The sequence below is a fragment of the Lathyrus oleraceus genome, chromosome 4 (assembly GCF_024323335.1).
Source record: "Lathyrus oleraceus cultivar Zhongwan6 chromosome 4, CAAS_Psat_ZW6_1.0, whole genome shotgun sequence".
In the NCBI taxonomy this organism is placed as follows: Eukaryota; Viridiplantae; Streptophyta; class Magnoliopsida; order Fabales; family Fabaceae; genus Lathyrus; species Lathyrus oleraceus.
The window spans coordinates 146116235-146135535 of record NC_066582.1 but is presented as its reverse complement, the minus strand read 5'-3'; the positions used below and the strand labels follow the sequence as shown (position 1 = coordinate 146135535).

Below are 19301 nucleotides of genomic sequence, written 5' to 3'. Positions count from 1 at the left end.
GGCAGATTTTGGGCCTGGCTGACCCAATCAGATTTTCTAAGCATGCTGCACAAACCAGTCATGTTTTTTTTACCTATTTTGGCCATGTATTGGACATCCATTCACTTAAGTTTGACCCAAAATAACAACATTTTACACCTCACTTCACACTTTTATTCTTATGGATAAATCACTTATTAAAAAGCCCATGAGAACACCTAATCCACCCTATTTAAGAAGTTGAAACCCTACCCCTAAAGGAGCATTGGAATTTCGTGGCAAGGAGGAAAAGTTTCATCACATATCAGATTTCATTCCACTTCTATTTTCCATTAGGTAATCATCTCTTCCATGACCATGTTTTGATATATCTACGCTTGCTTACCATGTTCATCACCATTAATCCTTCCATTTTCATATTTCTTTTTCTTATTTAAAATATTTTCTTCGTCCATAAAATTACCCAAAAATATTTTTCACTTTTCTTAACGTTTTATTTAATTTTATATAATTTTTATTTTCGTATTTTTTTAATATTAATATTTTATTTTAATTATTTATTCTAAATGGTCCATTTTAACACACTTTTTTTATTGATTTTATTTTTATGACTTAAAATTATTGTTAGCATTTGATTTTTGGGATGAAGGTTGACCACTGTCTTATGGTCAACCTGACCTTTTCTTGGAATTTTATTTCACATTTTCAATTTATTTTGGATTTATTTTTGACCTAGTTTGGTTGGTTGACTTTTAATTTGACTTCTGTTTTATTTTAATTAATTCACGTACCAATTTTCATTATTTTTAAAATATTTTTGGGGATGATGATGTCCTGACCCCACCTTATTTAGTTTAATTTTTCATAATTTTCTTGATTAACTTACTATTTATTCTTGATTTATTTCTAACCTAGTCTTATTAATTGACTTTTGGTTTGACCTATGTTTTGTTTTAATTAATTCACATGCCAATTTTCATTATTTTTAAAATCTTTTTGGGGGATGATGATGTCCTGACCCCACCTTATTTAGTTTAATTTTTCATAATTTTCTTGATTAATTTGCTATTTATTTGTTATTTTTTAAGTTGACTTGAATTTTCAGTTGACTTCTTTATGATCGATGTTTGACATAGGGATTGCTTATGGCAATTGAAGAGATCTTTTGATCCTCCCTTGTTCATCTCATATGCCATGTATTAGAGGCCTTTTACCTTTATTTTATTTGGTCCTTACCTCATTTCTTGATTAAATTATTCAGTGGACCCTTCGTGTGTATATTTTCATCTGTTTGATTCATCTGTTATCTTTTATACTTGTTTCTCTCATTCATGCTTTCTATTGCTTGATTATTTAACATGTTCATACTCCCATGCATTGTTTGATTCTTTGGTTTGATTATATATTGTTTATTTATCTGATCTGATTGATAACTATTGCCTACTTGTATGATGTATGAGGCATATATTCTTATTGTTTGTTTGCCATGAACAATCCCCATTCATAACAAATGTACCCCTCTTCCATAAAGTGTATAATATTTATTTCTTTATTTCTTTAGTCACCTGTTAATACAAGAATTAAAACGAACATCCGATAACCATTTCAAAATAAGATCAAAAGCTCGATCCAACGTCGAGTAATCATTTTCAAAACTTAACAGAACCAGCACGCATTCATCCATCCTCTTGTAAGTCGATTGCCTCAGGCATCGCCATCTACTTGTAAGTTGATTGCCTCAGGCGTCGCCATCTACCTGTAAGTCGATTGCCTCCGGCATCGCCATCTACCTTATCTGTAACTCCTCTCCGCGCTCCATCTGTCGACTCTTGTTCCGTTTAGGTAGCACCCATTAGGTAGAACCCTTTGTATGATAACATAGGTATAATTCCCCTATTCTTTGCATGCTAATATTAGGTAGATGTTCCCCTTTGTAAATCCTAACACATAGGTCCATATTGCATGACAACTCTAGAGCAGAGCTTCCCCACTTTTAGACCTTCCGTGAGTCTCCGATCTTGTGGCATGTCAGTCTGTTCTATTGCAAAGAGGTAACTACCTAAGACTCGATTCAGCGAGTTGCGACACCTACTGCTAGGACGTTGAGCACACTGCCCACCCTCCTTTGACACAACTGGTGTCCTCTTTTGTAAGTCCATGTTCAGATGGCAATCCTTAACCCCTAGTTAGCCGAACTACGACAACTCTGATTCTCATGTTCAGATGAGATACGTAGGCACGAGACGCGATGTCTTGCCGAGTTTGATTGACGACTAACAACTAATCCTTGCTTGCTTTCGCCCTTGCTACGATTCTTTTCTTTCGCCCTCGTTGCGATCGAGACCGTCCATTTCCCTTGCCCTAGTTGCAATCGAGACCCTTGTTCCCGTAGTTAGCCGAACTACGTTTTGCTCTGATTCTCATTCCAGATGAGATACGTAGGCATAAGACGCAACGTCTTACCGAACACACTTATCTTTAACCTATAGGTAGCCGAGCTACGAAGACTCTGATTCTCATACTCATATGAGATACGTAGGCAGTGGATGCGACATCCTTGCGAGTCATTTTATTTTAACCTTCCTTTTAGTAAATAGTACTTTAGATATACCTACACCCTTTAGACTAGAACAACACTTATGAAAAGGGCTCCCTAGGAGTACCTAGGATATTTTGGGTGCTTAAAACCTTTCCATTGCATAACCAACCCCCTTACCCAGATCTCTGACATTTTTACTAGTTTTTGATTCGATAAAACTTTTAGGTTTTTGTTCGCTTTCTAACCATTCCTTTGGATAAATAGAAGTGCGGTGGCGACTCGACTTGTATGGTTTACCTTGGATTTAGTCAATATCTCTAATGGTAACGAATACCCCGCTACAATAAGGATTCCTAACACTAAGTGATTCACTATGATAACACTTAAGATCAGTGGAAGCGTCGTGTTGGGAACTTCTTCCACTTTCTCACTATCTCAAAACCCTAAATAAGTTTTTTTTTCTACTTCCTAGTTACCACTGACGGTCTTGAATAATTTCACGGTGGATGCTTTTCATTCCCATCTTCCTTGCTAAACGATCCACTATCAATCGGAGAGATGTCAAGGTAAGTGAATGATCTTAGAGTTCATAGAGTTGTGGTGACTTCAGCAGGTGGATCGAAAAGTGTCACCTTCTTCAAATTGAGGTCGCGGTAACGATTCGTGACTTTGGGATAAGAGAAGCTGATCGCGGAAACTTGTGAGAATCGAAAGTCAATTCCCATAAAAGACACCACTTTTTCGTATTAAAACCAGAAGTGGGTGGAGATCCGATGGACTTAAGCTCCGATGCAATGGAGTGAGATTCAGGTATGGTAGAGCGAAGACGAACATAGAATGTTAGCACTCCAACACCCGAGTGAATGAATAAGTGAAAAAAATAGTTTGAGTATACGAATGAGAGAATACCTTAATGACATGTGTTAGACTTTATATAATGTTGGTGGTTAAGTCTATCCCCTTGTAATCTGACCTCTCATGCAGGAGATTGTCCAATTATATCCGACGATAGTGAACGCTTTGAATCACTAATATTAATGCCTTGACGCATACGTTCTTGGACCGTGCCTCATTGTAATTGGACTTTACCGCCCTTTGGCATGTGGCCAATGCATCTTCCTTATCATTAAAAGATTTATATCGCAGGACATCTCTATTTATGCACATCTTTTACAGAAGTATCCGATGCTATTCTAGAAACTTTTATAAATTCAAATATAATAGAGGTGAATTATTGAAAATTAAATCCAAGTGTGTGCTTAAAATTCAAGCGTCTGATGCTAAAAACCAAATAAATAATAAATAATTGAAAGATGAGATTTTCATTGAATAAGATAGTTAGGTGACCGAGCAAAAGAGACCAGCGCACATCGTTAGCCGATAGTGGTGATTATCAAACCAAACAGTCACCATCGTATCCAACATGAACTGAGATGCAAAACCAATTCATTATCAATACAGTGATTTCCTTTTTGCTATAACAAATTTCTCATCACACAGATCGAACTATACATAAACAAGCAAATCAAACAACTACACACAATAAACACCAAGTTCAATCACATGATCAAAGCGCCATCATTGAAAGCGAGTGAAACATTTCCACCTGTTCATTTTGCAACGCATGATCTGACTGTGAGAAAGTTGAATCAGAAGTGGTGACAGTAGAATATATTGGAAAGATTAATCTTAAAGCACGCTCCATTCTTGCTAAATAGGAAACTTGAGGTTCACTATTGAAAACTATTTGACCTAATCGAAAAAGAAACAACCTCGATTGATAAAGTGCTTCATGTCTAAAGAATCTGAAACCCAACAACAACTTGAACACCAATATGATACTCATTGAAACACCAGCTACTGCAGGTGCTGCTGGCTGTAAATGAAGCATCAATGGAGTCACCATAATGTGCAGTACCATTTTTGAGTTTATGTGCAAAATGAGTATTCAAGTTTTGGACTTATAAATAGTCTAATCATTAAAATTTAATTTTGTCTAATCATGCTTTATTATTTTATTTTTATGGATATATATATATATATATATATATATATATATATATATATATATATATATATATAGTAACATGGTTAATTAAATTAATGTTGTTTGAAGAAGACAAAGTTGAGATAAATGTGTAATTTAATATTATGCTCTACCATAATCTTATAAAAAATATCTCGTCTATGATCACGATAGATTTTTAAATCCAAAAGCTAATCCACATGGGGATTTTATTTATTCATGCACTATCAGCACTACATATAAATAGATTTGCTTTTAATTTTGGTAAGTATTTATATTCTATATTTATTTATTTATTTTATAAACTAACTTGACTTGTTCTTAAATTGTATTTTTTTTATAAGCGTTCTTAAATCATAACATTTTGCTCATATGGAAATTCTATATGATATTCCCACCATCTCTTGAAGATTTCTTAAACTGAGATTTACTTATCTGAGCTCTATACAACAATTTTACTATCTCTTATAAATCAATATATTTAAAAGTAATACACTAAAATTTATAATTATATAAAATAGTACTACTACACTTACATAGATCAAATAGTTATACAAAAGTTCATCTCAAAATTCTAATTATATAGGAACTATCTACTTATGGTAAATAAAGACATTAACATAAAACTGCTAAGATGATTCATGATGAAATAATAGTGGTGGTAACCATCATTGCTCTCCTAATATCTTGATGCTTGTTTGCCTCCAAAATATGATGTCAAAACTCTTGTCTTATTTCTCCAAAATATGATGTATAAACTCTTAGTCTTCAATTAAATTTTACAAATTTAAAATGTAAATATAATTTTTTTGCAGGTATCAATTTATAGGTTTTATTTTATTTTAGTTTTAAAAAGTGTATTGTTATTTAGTCTTTATATTAATCTTTAGAGTTAATTGGGGGTTGCTCACCAACAAAATATAATTGCATGTATTTAAATTATTTACAATTTATAGTTTTACAAAATTATTAATTTAATATTTTTATTTAACCGGCATTGATAATAGGGTAAAAAGATGAAAATGCTAAGACAAAAATATATCTTACATAATTTTAATTTAGCGTCTCCAACAAATAAATGCTAGTTACTGTTTTTAATTAATTGATACTAAGTTTAGCGTCATTTTTTATATAAATAATTAATTTCACTTTAAAAAATGTAATTAATTTTAGTTTTAGAATTTTTTTTTAAAACAGTCTAGTGGTTGAGATTGATGAATGAAATATTGCATGTTCGAACATGTATCTTTAAATTTGATATTTTTACACAACTATCATTAGAGATAGTTTAACTAGACAATTTTAAAGTTTATTTTAGTAAATATTTATTAGTTTCAACATGAAGGCTAGTGTTTAGCTTTAAGGTTTTTATTGGTATTTTGGATGCTAAACTGATGCTAAATTGTTGTTAGTGTCCAAATTCTGAGGTTTAGCGTCCGCATTTTGCTATGCTTAAACACAATTTTCTTATAGTAAATGCAATGTATGTAGCAACACTCCTGAGTTTATTTTTCTTTTTTCAAATTTTTACAATCCGAATTAAACTTTCGTATCTTAATGAAAGTTAGTAATTTAGACACTAGCTTTCATTTCGCCACTAATTTCCTCCATTTAAATCTCTACAACTCTAAATATAATCAAAAAACTAAATAGTGGTCAAAATCCAACATAGCTTTAAATAAAGAGAACAATTTCTTAGCTTCATTCTTTAACTTTCAAAATCTTTCTTTGATCCAATCACTTCTTAATAACTTCAAATGTATATGATTTGACTCAACTTAAGTTGAAAAGTACTAGGACTATAAGAATAAAAATGGAAGGATTAATGTATACATTTTGATATATATATTTGTTAGAATACATAATTGTGAATAAATATTCTTTATATAGTCTATTTAAAAAATAATAAAATGTGTCGGCTTTATAGAATTCAAAAGTTTGACTATCAAAATTCTCAAAAAATGTATGAGACATAAAACCTTATATTAAATATCACCTTTATAATTCGATCATTGTTATTAAGATTTTATAAATGAGTCATACATACTTATTTTAATAAATAGTTTGAAAACAAATTTAATTTAAAATAAATGAAAATTTAATGGATAATGTTTTAAATCGTAAGATATATTTTTCTGAAATCATGAGATTTCTAAAATAATAAATTTAGATCTATTTTTAAAACATGATAGGGGATTCTTGTAGACAAGTTATCAGAATAGCTTAATGTGGATAAGAGTTTGAATCATATATTTGTCTATTTTATTTTCTAAAATAAAATGTATTTTTTTTTTGAGGATTGAACCCTAGATAAGCAAATGATGAAAGCACACGCGCCTTAACAACTTAACCAAGACATATGGTGCGTATATATAACCATTCGAATGAACAGTGTTGAAAAATCTAAAAAGGATTGTTTTTTCTTATTAAAGGACACAAGTTTATTTATTTTATAGTAAATTACGCTAATTAACTCCCAAATTATCTAATTTTGATTAAATTAACTTGTGTTGCAAACGTTAAGATCTAATAAACATCAAATAAAAAACAGATGTAGATAAGATAAGATCTAATAAACATCAAATTCAATTATCATAGAAAAATAGTGAAATAAGGTAAATAAAGTACAAACTGATACTCATTCATGAAATATAAATAAAAATAGCATGCAGAAATTCGGAAAATTTTATTTCAAATACATAAGTTTTTCCTGATATCTTTTAGTAAGCAAAGCAAGTGATAATCACACGATCAAAGAGCCATCATTGAAAGCGAGTAAAACATTTCCTCCTGTTGATTCTGCAACTCCCGAGTTGAATTAGAACCGGTTACAGTAGCATGTCCTGGAAAGATTAACCTTAAAGCACGTTCGATTCTTGCTACGTTGGAAGCTTGATGTTCAGTGTTGAAAGCTATTTGACCTAATCGAAAAAGAAACAACCTGGATTGGTAAAGTGCTTCGTCTCTGAAGAATCTGAAACCAAACAACAACTTGAGGATCAATATGATACTAACTGGAACACCAGCTACTGCAGGTGCTGTTAGATGTAAATGAAGCATCCATGAAGTCACCATCGTGTGCAGTACCATTTTCCAGGATATGTGCAGTATGAGGATTCCAGTTTTTGACTAATCCTTTCAAATGCACTAAGTATAGTCTAGTAATTAAAATAGAAATATTTTCTATAATCATGCTTGTTATTTTATTTTTATTGATATACGTGGTTTATTACTTTAATGTTATTTGAAAAGGACAAAATTTGAGATAAATGTGTATTTAATTATCACCCCTAGCGAGATCTTTTGAAAAATCTTATGTCTATGATTACAATAACGTGTTCTTAGGGTCGGATAATCGGTCGGTTTCAATCGATTTTGGGCTTAAAAATTAAATCCTACGTAAACGGCTCAATTTTGACTGACAAAATTCCGATTTTCTTCAAATTTAATTAAGTCGGTTTCACAAGTAAATCGGGTCGGTTTAGTCGGTTTAATATTTATTAGAATAAACCTATTATTTTTTATGAAATTCACAAATATTTACTTTTAATTTTAAAATTAAAAAAAAAACTTTTAGACTGTAAGAACTATATTTTTATTATAAAAAAAAATCGTTTTCAATTCATTTAGTATTAATTTGATCATTATCATACTTTAAATTATAAACTAAATAATACTCAATTTATGTCTTGTATTTTTAAGAGTAGATAATACCATCATTAGATTATAAAAATGATAATTTCCTGCAACACTATGAATCTTATTTTTAAAGTGAAGCAATTATATAGTAATATAAATAAATAAAATATATATTGATTAATTTTGTTCGATTTCGATTTTTGACGGGTCCAGAATAATCATCCGAGCTCGACCGAAGCAACCCTATACTATCCAAATTAAGCAATTTAATCAATCTGACACCCAACCCGACCCAATCTATTTGCACAAAAAAGACAATGGATCGGCTGGTTTCAATCGGATTGTTCAAATTTGTCCACCCCTACTTATTCCATAATGAAAGAGAAGATGACTATTTCAGAGATGGAAATCATCTTAGAATATTTTTGGTGGTGTCACTAAAAAAAACACATTTTATCTCGGTCGCGAAGAGGATTATATCTCGGTTACACAAATGAGGTCACAAAGGAAAACATGAAAACTTGCTACTTTATCCTTCGATTTATGAGTGACTGAGGAGATAGTTGAAATGGTTCTGGGTTCAATCCCTAAGGATCCTTTTGTAATTTTTAAATGGCAAAAATACATATCCCCTTGGATTTGAAATATAATCGACGGATAAACAAGATTGAGTTTATTATATCTAATATGGATTGCTTGTATAATTTAGCCCTAGCTGAACATATAATTTCTCAAATTAGTTTACAAAATAATTATATGAACAATTATATTTGAAGAATAAATTAAACTAATTAATGATTTTCGAGCATTTGCAACTCATCATTCATCTCATGTTCTTTAATGGTTAAAATCTCTTCAATACTTCTATTTTTTGCTCAACTTTCTTCCATACTTTTTCAATGAACAAGTATGAAAGAAAGTTGAACGAAAACTAGAAGTCTTTGAGAGATTTTAACCATAAAAGATTGTAAGATGAATGATAAGTGGCAAAATACTCGAAAAATATTGATTAGTGTTAGATGTTTTTAAATACAACATGAATTTTCATATTATTATTTTCAAAAACAATTTAATATATTATATATGTTCAAAGAGGGGTCATTGAAACAAACAATCGACATTGTATATAATAAACTCAACTGTATTTTCTATCATTATGTTGTGCTCTTGACATTTTTAGAGGAACAACTATGAGATTTGCACAAATAATCACAAAAAATATAGTCTTAGTCTCAAACTCAATAACAATGACTAAACTATAAACATATAGATTTTAAAACTTTGCTAAGTATAACAACTAGACGACAACAACAACACTAACATCAATAACTAAAAAACAACAATAAATAACAACAACATTAACATAATCTCAATCTAAACAACAATCAACATTAAAAATAGTAATCTCGAGAAAATTACCTTAAGTAAACAAATTCGGATACGACTCTCTCATCTGGCTCTCGAGCTCCCAAGTCACGTTTCCACCAGGTGATCCTCCCCAAACTACCTTCACCAAAGTAATCTCTTTACCATACAACTACTTCACTTCCCGATCCTCTATCCATATGGGTGATGCCTTAACAATCAGGTTATCTCTCACCTGCACATCACCAACTTGGATCACATGAGATGGATCCAGAATGTATTTCCTCAACTGAGATACATGAAACATATCATGAAGATTAGCAAGCGACGATGGTAAAGCAATCTGATAGGCCACTTCTCATATCCTCTGCAAAATCTAGTAAGGACCAATGCAATATGGAGTAAGCTTCCGAGACTTCAAAGATCTACCAACACAAGTTACTAGAGTAACTCTCAGAAACACATAATCTTCTTCTTGGAACTCAAGTGTTTTTCTTCGCTTGTCATGATAGCTCTTCTGGTTCCTCTGCGAAGCTCTCATCTTCTCTTAGACCACTTTGATCTTCTCCGTGATTTGTTAGACAATCTCATGTCCAATTATAACACCCTTTCCCAACTCATATAACATAAAGGTGTCATACACCTTCTACTATACATCGCCTCAAACGGTGCCATACCAATTCTTGAATGGAAGCTATTTTTGTAGGTAAACTCGATCAACGGTAAAAAGCTGAAGCACCTCCTTGTTCTAGTACACATAGTCCTCTTTGTCTGACCATATGTCTCCGGTGATAAGTATAACTAAAACGTAGCTTCGTACCCAAAGGTTTCTACAAACTCTCCCAAAACCTCGACACGAACCTCGGTCTCTGTCAGATACAACGATGGATGGAATCCCATACAAGTTGACAATATTCTCAATACACAACTCTGCTAGTCTCTCCAATGGATAGTTAAGTCAAATAGGAATGAAGTGAGCTAATTTAGTCAACCTATCCATAATAACGCAAATGGAATCACAATTCTTTACCTTCCGAGGAAACCCAGGCACAAAGTCCATTGAAATGATATCTCGCTTCCACTCATGGACTAACAAAGGATGCATCAGACCCAACAACTTCTGATCTTCAATCTTTGACTTTTGGATAATCAAACACGCATACACGAACTCAACGATTTATTTCTTCATTCCTGGCCACCAAAATAACTTCTTCAAGTCTTGATACATTTTAGTAGCACTGGAATGAATATTCAAGCCACTCCTATAAACTTCCTCAGGAATACTCTTAATTTTGGGCACATCTAGTTCACAACCTCTATATCTGAATCTTATCACACTATTATCGTTGATTCTAAACTCACCACCTTGACCTTGATTAATCGACACCAACCGGTCAACTAATCCTAAGTCGACCTTCTGACTTTCTCTCATCTCTTCAAGAATACCATTGGTCAGCTTCAACATGCGCAACCTCACACTATTACGAGTCCTTTCACATACCAAACTTAAATCTCGGAATTGTTCAATCAACTCCAACTCTCGAACCATAAGCAACAACGTATGCAATGATTTCCTACTCAGAGCATCAACTACGACATTTCATTTACTAGAATGATAATTCAAACTAAAATCACAGTCTTTCATAAATTCGAGACATCTCTTTGCCTCATATTCAACTCATTTTTATCGAATAAGTACTTCAAACTCTTGTGATCACTAAGCCCTTCAAATCTAGAACCAAACAGATAATGCCTCCAAATCTTAATTACAAACAAAGCGGCAACTAATTCTAGATCATGCGTAAGATAATTCCTCACATGAACCTTTAACTATCTAGAAGCCTAAGCCATAACCTGTCTATTTTACATCAGTACACCACCCAGACCCAACATCGAAGCATCATAATACACAACAAAAAACTCACTCGGATTCAAAACATTATTGGAGCAGACGCCACATATGTCTGACCTTTTCGAGTCAACTGAGTCAAAGGCATCGCCAACTTCGAAAAGCATTCAATAAACCTTCTATAGTAACCATCCAAACCTAGAAAACTTCTTATCTCAGCAACAAACTTTAGAGTTTTCCATTGTAACACAACATCAACCTTCAACGGATCAACAATAATACCTCCAATAGAACTAAATAACCTAAGAAATTCACTTCTTTTAGCTAGAACTCACACTTATATAACTTTGTACAAAACTTCTTTTCTTTAAAGGTTTGCAACATGATTCTCAGATGCTTTGCATGATCTTCGTCTGACTTTGAATATATCAAGACGTCGTCAATAAACACAACCACAAACTAATCTAAGTACAAATGGAATATTCGATTTATGTACTCCATGAACACTCCGTGCGCGTTAGATACACCAAATGACATGATTGACTACTTGTAATGACCATACCTCATTCTGAAAGCAGTCTTCGAAGTATCTTCTGATTTCACTCGAATATTGTGATAACCCGGATGCAAATCAATCTTCCTCAAAACACAAGCGCCAACTAACTGATACATCAGATCGTCGATTCTCGGAAGTGGATACTTGTTCTTGATAGTCACTTTATTCAACTGTCTATAGTTAACACATAACCTCATTCTACCATCTTTCTTCTTAACTAACAACATTGGCGTTCCCCACAGTGAAACACTTGGTCGCACAAACTTCTTCTCAAGAAACTCTTCTAATTGCTTCTTTAGTTCACTCAACTCTAAAGCACATATTCTATAAGGAGTCGTCGATACAAGACTAGTACCAGGTACTAAGTCTATAGGAAAATCCACCTCACGCTCTAGCGATAAATCACTGATATCGTCAGGAAACAGTTCTGGAAAATCACATACCATTGGTAACTCACCAATCACAACTTTGTTCTCAACCTTCATCGAAGCTAGTAACATAAACACTCCATCATCATCCTTCATAAACTCGTCCACTTGCATAGCAGACACAAACAACTCATCACTTTCATCAAATTCTTGAAACAACCTTAACTTTTGCAATAAACAACACATTGAACCAATCCTCCACTTGTTTCAATCCCATTACAAAACCTGGGAACAAATGAGTACCGACAGTGTTTCACACACATGTCACGTACCTGGGAACAAACAACATTACAAAACCTGGTCGGATGGACCGACCTGCTATGATACCACTATGTAACACCCTAAACCCCTAAACTTATATAAAAATGTTTATTCGACAATTTAAGGTGTCACCAACGACAACCCTTAAACAAAACATAAATATTTTAAAAATACGCAGTGGAAAAGTAAACAACATACAACACATGTCATCGCATGCTCACCTTCACTTAGGGTATCATCGCAGTGGAATCACATAAATCGCAATAATAAAACATGTTAACTTCAATTTGGGTTTTAAAAAGACTTAACTTTCACAAAATGATTCAAAAAGAAGTTTCAATATCCACTTTTAACAACTTTAAATAAATCATCATAATAATTATCAAACTTCGAGAAAACAAATACGTCGATATTAATCATAATAAAGAAAACATCATTCGCCCCTAGTGCTACAGGATCAGAGCATAGCGACTAAAGATGAAAAAGCGATAACTAATTAAAATAACTCCAAGAGTTATTTCCCACTCACAATAGCAACTCTACTCTTGAGTATCTTCAATATGTCCATGGTGGACAACATCAAAGTAAATGGGGTGAGAACTCACATCAATAAATTAACGGCATAAGCTGCAAGGTAGAATTCAAACATCTACATAATTCACATCAATCACACAACATCATTCTCACACCCAATCCATCATCATAGAAAAAGCAATCACATGTTCATCAATTAAATTATGCAGTGAGACTCACAACTTCAACTAGACTCATATGCATGTGGTACCATATCACCATCAATTGGTTCACTTAACAATCGAGTTCACCCTGCTTGAACCCTAATCCATCCTGCTCAAATTCGGGACAAGTAACCAATCTATTCAACCCGGATTGCAACGTGTCTCTTTCATCAACAACAACGACATAATGATGCATGTCAATACACGTCAATGCAATAACAACATAATGTTTAAATCCCCCTTCTGACAATAAACAAAATTTGCATTGACTCAACGATAATAATTCCCCTCTTGAACTATTATCCCATAATGATATCTCATAATACATTAATATAATTTATGCTCATACGGTAGCATGTCAATATCATAACTTACACATTCATTGCAACATCATCATCAATTATTCACAATTACACAGTAGCATAAACAGTGGGATTAACACTCAACATTATCGAAAAACACCATTTATTCATGATTATTTCGCCTTTATAATTACAATACATCATATGCATTCATATGATTTCATCTCCATCTGTCATACATACATAATTAAACTCTTAAACCATCACAATGGGATAGTACTTCGCGTTAGCTTTCCAACACTTCAAACTGCATCTCAATCTGAGTCCCGAAACTCAAGTTACGCTTGAAAATATCTCACTTGGTACAAAATCCAGGGGACTGCTACGGTCACCCGTAGTAGTTGCTACAGTCCATAGTGATACCCAGAACCCAAAAACATTATTTTGTGAATTTCCCCATTGGAGCCCTTCTGGAGCTCCGATTTCGATCCCGTAAAAACCAAAACATTCAAAATTCAACATACTACAATTATTCAATGATTAAAACAACAAAATCACAATATATCATCAATTGGAATAAAAAAACCATCACTTTTCAAAGTTTTCAGGTTATGTTTTCAAAGCTTTTTCAAGATAACAATTGGGGAGTTTCAAAACAAACATAAACAAAATTTTCACACATTATAGTACACAAATTTCATCACCAACATCATTACATAACATCAATTCATCACCAAGTTACATAATTCAAACAAATACCCAACAATCCTATTGGAAGTTAAGGATTCCTCATTCTACCCTTCATGCATTATACCCATTTATGAAGAAACTTCTCCCCCTTACCAGATTATCCTAGTAGCAGCGAAAAAAATCAAATTTTGATTCTCTAAATTCCTCCAAGTTCCTAGATTTACTCTTGCACCTTCTATAGCCTTATCTCTATTCCTAAGTTCTGATTTTATGTATGATAGAGACTCCCCAAACTATGTTATCTCCTAATTTATATCATTTGGGTAATCTAGTTAAAATTATAAACTCACCTCTCACTTACAAACATTCTCGCTCCTTTCTCCCCTCTATTTTATATAATTCTCAATTCATCCATAAACACTCTATTTTTCATTTAATTAATTCAATTAAAAGAAAATACAACTATTTTAATTACTAAATTAACTCCTAATAATTATATTCCACTTCTACCAATCTTTAATTACTCTTACACTCTCATCTCGAGATCAAACACCCCCATCACTCAAATAAATTCAATTATAGCACATAATAGTTAAATTAAAATACAAATAAATCAATTAAAATAATAACTCAAAATTGGGATGTTATAACTCTCCCACACTTACAGAATTTTCACCCTAAAAAATTACTTTAAGTAAACAAATTCAGATACGACTCTCTCATCTGCCTCTCGAGCTCCCAAGTCACATTTCCACCAGTTGGACCTCCCCGAGCTACCTTTACCAAAGTAATTTCTTCACCACACAATTGCTTCACTTCCCGATCCTATATCCGTATGGGTGATGCCTCAACAATCAGGTTATCTTTCACATGCACATCATTCACTTGGATCACCTGAGATGGATCCGAAATGTATTTCCTCAACTGAAACACATGAAACACATCATGAATATTAGCAAGTGATGGTGGTAAAGCAATCTGATAGGCCATTTTTCCTATCCTCTGTAAAATCTGGTGCAGACCAATGAAATACGGAGTAAGCTTCTGAGACTTCAAAGCTCTACCAACACCAGTTACTGGAGTAACTCTCAGAAACGTGTGATCTCCCTCTTGAAACAGTAGGATTATCACTCAACATTATCAAACAACACCATTGATTTATGATTATTTCACCTTTATAATGACAATACATCACACATATTCATATGATTTCATCTCCATTAAACATACATACATGATTAAACGCCTAAATTATCACCATGGGATAGTACTTCGCTTTAGCTTTCTAACACTTTAAACCGTACCTAAATCTGAGTCCTGAAACTCAAGTTACGCTCAAAAACGTCTCACCCGGTACAAAATCCATGGGACTGCTACGGCCCGTAGCGATACCCAGAACCCAAAAATGATGTTTTGCAAATTTCCCCCATTTGAGCACTTCCGGAGCTTTGCTTTCGATCCCGTAAAAACAAGAACACTCGAGATTCGACATACAACAATTATTCAATGATTAAAACAGACAATTCACAATGTATCACCGATTAGCATCAACAAAAACACCATTTTTCAAGATTTTCCAGTTATGTTTTCAAAGATTTTTCAACACAACAATGGAGGAGTTTCAAAACAAACATAAACAGAATCTTCACACATAATAGTACACGAACTTCATCACCAACATCATCACATAACATCAATTTATCACCAAATTACATAATTCATTTAAAAACCCAACAAACATATTGGAGGTTAAAGACTCCTTCCACCCTTCATGCATTATACCCATTTATGAAGAAACTTCTCCCCCCCTTACCTGATTATCCTAGCAGCAGTGAAAAATATGATTTTGATTCTCTAAATTCCTCCAAGTTTCTAGCTTTACTCTTTCACCTTCTCTAGCCCCTTGTCTATTCCCAAATTTTGATTTTACGTGTGATAGAAACTCCCTAAACTAGGCTATCTCCTAATTTATATCATTAGGGTAATCTAGTTAAAATTAAAAACTCACCTCTCAGTTAGTAACATTCTCACTCTTTCCTCCCCTCTATTTTTCATAATTCTCAATTCAACCCCAAACTCTCTATTTTCCATTTAATTACCTAAACTAAACTAAAATTATATTATTTTAATTACTAAAATAATTCCTAATAATTCTAGCTCACTTCTACCAATCTGTAATTACTCCTACACTCTCATCACCCAAACTAATTCAATTATTGCACATAATAATTTAATTAAAATACAAATAAATCAATTAAAATAATAACTTTAAAACTAGGGTGTTACAATAGGCAACCTAAAATTATATTATTTTAATTACTAAAATAATTCCTAATAATTCTAGCTCACTTCTACCAATCTGTAATTACTCCTACACTCTCATCACCCAAACTAATTCAATTATTGCACATAATAATTTAATTAAAATACAAATAAATCAATTAAAATAATAACTTTAAAACTAGGGTACAATAGGCAACCTAGAACATTTGTCCCTCCAAATTCTTGCTATCAGCCACAGAGGGAGGATTGTCGATGTAAGAGTATATGAGGTCGGCCAAAAAGTCTAAACTATAGTGATCTCGTCCTTTGTGTGGAGGCTTCTTGCTTAATGGAAATGGTTATCATGGGGAATATGGGAGATGAAATTATGTTCATTATTGGACAGATGTCGAACACGATGTCTTAGACAACTGGTTCAACAAGTTAAACCAGAATCACCATAATTAACACATATTCAATTGTACAAGATGATGGAGTAGAAAAGCAATAAAGAATACAATAATTAGTAACCCAGTTCGATGAAACATCATCTATGTCTTGATGGTTGGCTTCCAACCCAAGAAAGGAAATTCATTATTAGTAGTTTAGTACATTTAGTCTTACAAGCAACATCAAACCCTATATTGTTCAATTCATCTTCCTAAAACTACCCAATGACTTTCTATTTAGCATTCCCCTAAATATGAGAACCCATCTCACTTTCTCTCGATCACTAAACCATATTGATTGGTGTTTAACCCAATTATCAATGTTGAATATTAAAACTCAACTAGACAAAACTTTTATGCCAAGTTACTGAAATACATAGGTGTACATAACGCAATAACAAGAACTCTAAATCCTAGCACTCTAAATATTCAATTAATATTGCTTGGATTTCAATGTAGGTTTTGAGCTCCTTATATATCAAAAGTATTTTGGAATTTTATCTTTGGATTTTAGCTTCAATTTTGACCAGAATCTTTGCACAATCTGTTGGATATTATTTGTTCCATAAATATCTCCAACACAAAGATATGATTTGATTTAATCCAAATTCAAATTTAAATCGAATTTAAACTTGATTTGATCTTCACATATGTATAATAAATCATATAATCATATTACTAAATAAAAGCAATAAAATCTAACTGAATCTTCAATAGAAAATTCGTTCCAAAACGCATCAACTTGGCCTATTCAGCAAGGCCCAAATATCGTACCCACATGTTGTGGCATCGTGTCCAGCATGTGTCCCTTCTGCACTAGAAAATCATCTTGAAGCATCTTGGCAAACTTGAACATTTCTCCATGTTATTATTTTGCAAAATACAACAAATCCAAGATGAACAACAATCTCCCCCTTTGGAAAATTGTGACAAAACAACTCTTCAAGATAGATAACACTCATTCAATCATAACAAGTGACATTCAGCAGAACTATCAGAGCATACACTTTCATCAGCAGCAAACTTCATAAGAGTTATAGCACACAAAAAAATCAGTAGCATAGATGCATTCCACACAAAACAATGCTCCAAAATTAATCAGAGAGACATGCAATCATTCACAACTTAGTCATACATGACACTCAGTCAGCTCATAGTTAGTAGCATACAATCCTACCAACTAAAAATTATCAGCATGCAATCATTCACATACTTAGTCATGCATAAGACAGACAATTAGTAACTAATATCAGGATATGGAAAATACTATTAACACAAAAGCTCATTCCAAAGGGCCAAATGTCTTGCACGATGCTTCAACCTGTGTTTCCTTAGTAACACCATATTACTCCATTTTTTCCATAACTTTGCAAAGGGTTAGGCCATCAAATAACATCTAGAGGTTAGTTGTGCATAGGTTAGTATGTTAGCACATACACAGTCAAACACATGAGTAGAACAACCAGAATAGCATCCAGAGATGCACAAGCATTATATATATTTTATTGTACATAGTCTAAAGAGGCTATAGAGCCTATATAAGTCCAAAATAGAAACAAAAAATGCCCAAATACAATGGTTGAATCGGCTGAAACCAACATCCTTCAGACTTATTCATATATCCATCCTTTGCAGTTCAAATAAGCAATACAGTCTTCATCATCCTCTGAGTCATATTCATGAGCTTGAACCGACTTCTTCTTCAAGGATTTCATCTTGGTCAAATATATATTATCATTCATAAACATTCCACTTGATGATCCAACAAAAGTGGCCCCACTAATTGCAGAAGAGGTAGACCTAACTTCCTTGTTACTTTTATCTCTAGCGTTCATGATTGAGACTCCTTTGTTAGAGAATCTCTGCTTTGAATTTTCAGACTTTTACTCATATTGAAATATATAACCAGATGAGGGGGAGAAGAGAAGGCAATAATGAAATAAAAGAATGTGATTCTTGCTTGTAACGAAGGTCCATATAAAATGAGGTTTTGAAATAAGAGAAATTTGTATTGTTTCATGTGCAATAGAGAAAGAGAGAGAGAGAGAGAGAGAGAGAGAGAGAGAGAGAGAGAGAGAGAGAGAGAGAGAGAGAGAGAGAGGAGGGAGAGAGAGAGAGAGAGAGAGAGAGAGAAATAACTCTCATGCGCACCTCCCTAGCATTTACGTCTATTTATTCTCACAAATGTAGAACCCGTTTTCAAAATGGACTGTGTATAA

The 19301-nt window shown here is 33.0% G+C and overlaps 2 protein-coding genes across 2 annotated transcripts; both read right to left on the bottom strand.

Moving 5' to 3' along the window:
- Positions 1-3827: 3827 nt before the first annotated feature.
- Positions 3828-4439, bottom strand: LOC127135294 (uncharacterized). The gene has a single exon (XM_051062040.1). The coding sequence runs from the start codon at positions 4437-4439 to the stop codon at positions 4086-4088; it is 354 nt and encodes a 117-aa protein (XP_050917997.1). The 3' UTR covers positions 3828-4085.
- Positions 4440-7266: 2827 nt separating this feature from the next.
- On the bottom strand, positions 7267-7652 carry LOC127074173 (uncharacterized). Its single transcript, XM_051015469.1, has one exon. The coding sequence runs from the start codon at positions 7632-7634 to the stop codon at positions 7296-7298; it is 339 nt and encodes a 112-aa protein (XP_050871426.1). The 5' UTR covers positions 7635-7652; the 3' UTR covers positions 7267-7295.
- Between the last annotated feature and the right edge of the window lie 11649 nt (positions 7653-19301).

What these genes read in the sequence shown, in the direction of transcription:
- LOC127135294 (XM_051062040.1), bottom strand. Translation starts at nt 4,439, where the DNA reads ATGGTACTGCACATTATGGTGACTCCATTGATGCTTCATTTACAGCCA.
- LOC127074173 (XM_051015469.1), bottom strand. Translation starts at nt 7,634, where the DNA reads ATGGTACTGCACACGATGGTGACTTCATGGATGCTTCATTTACATCTA.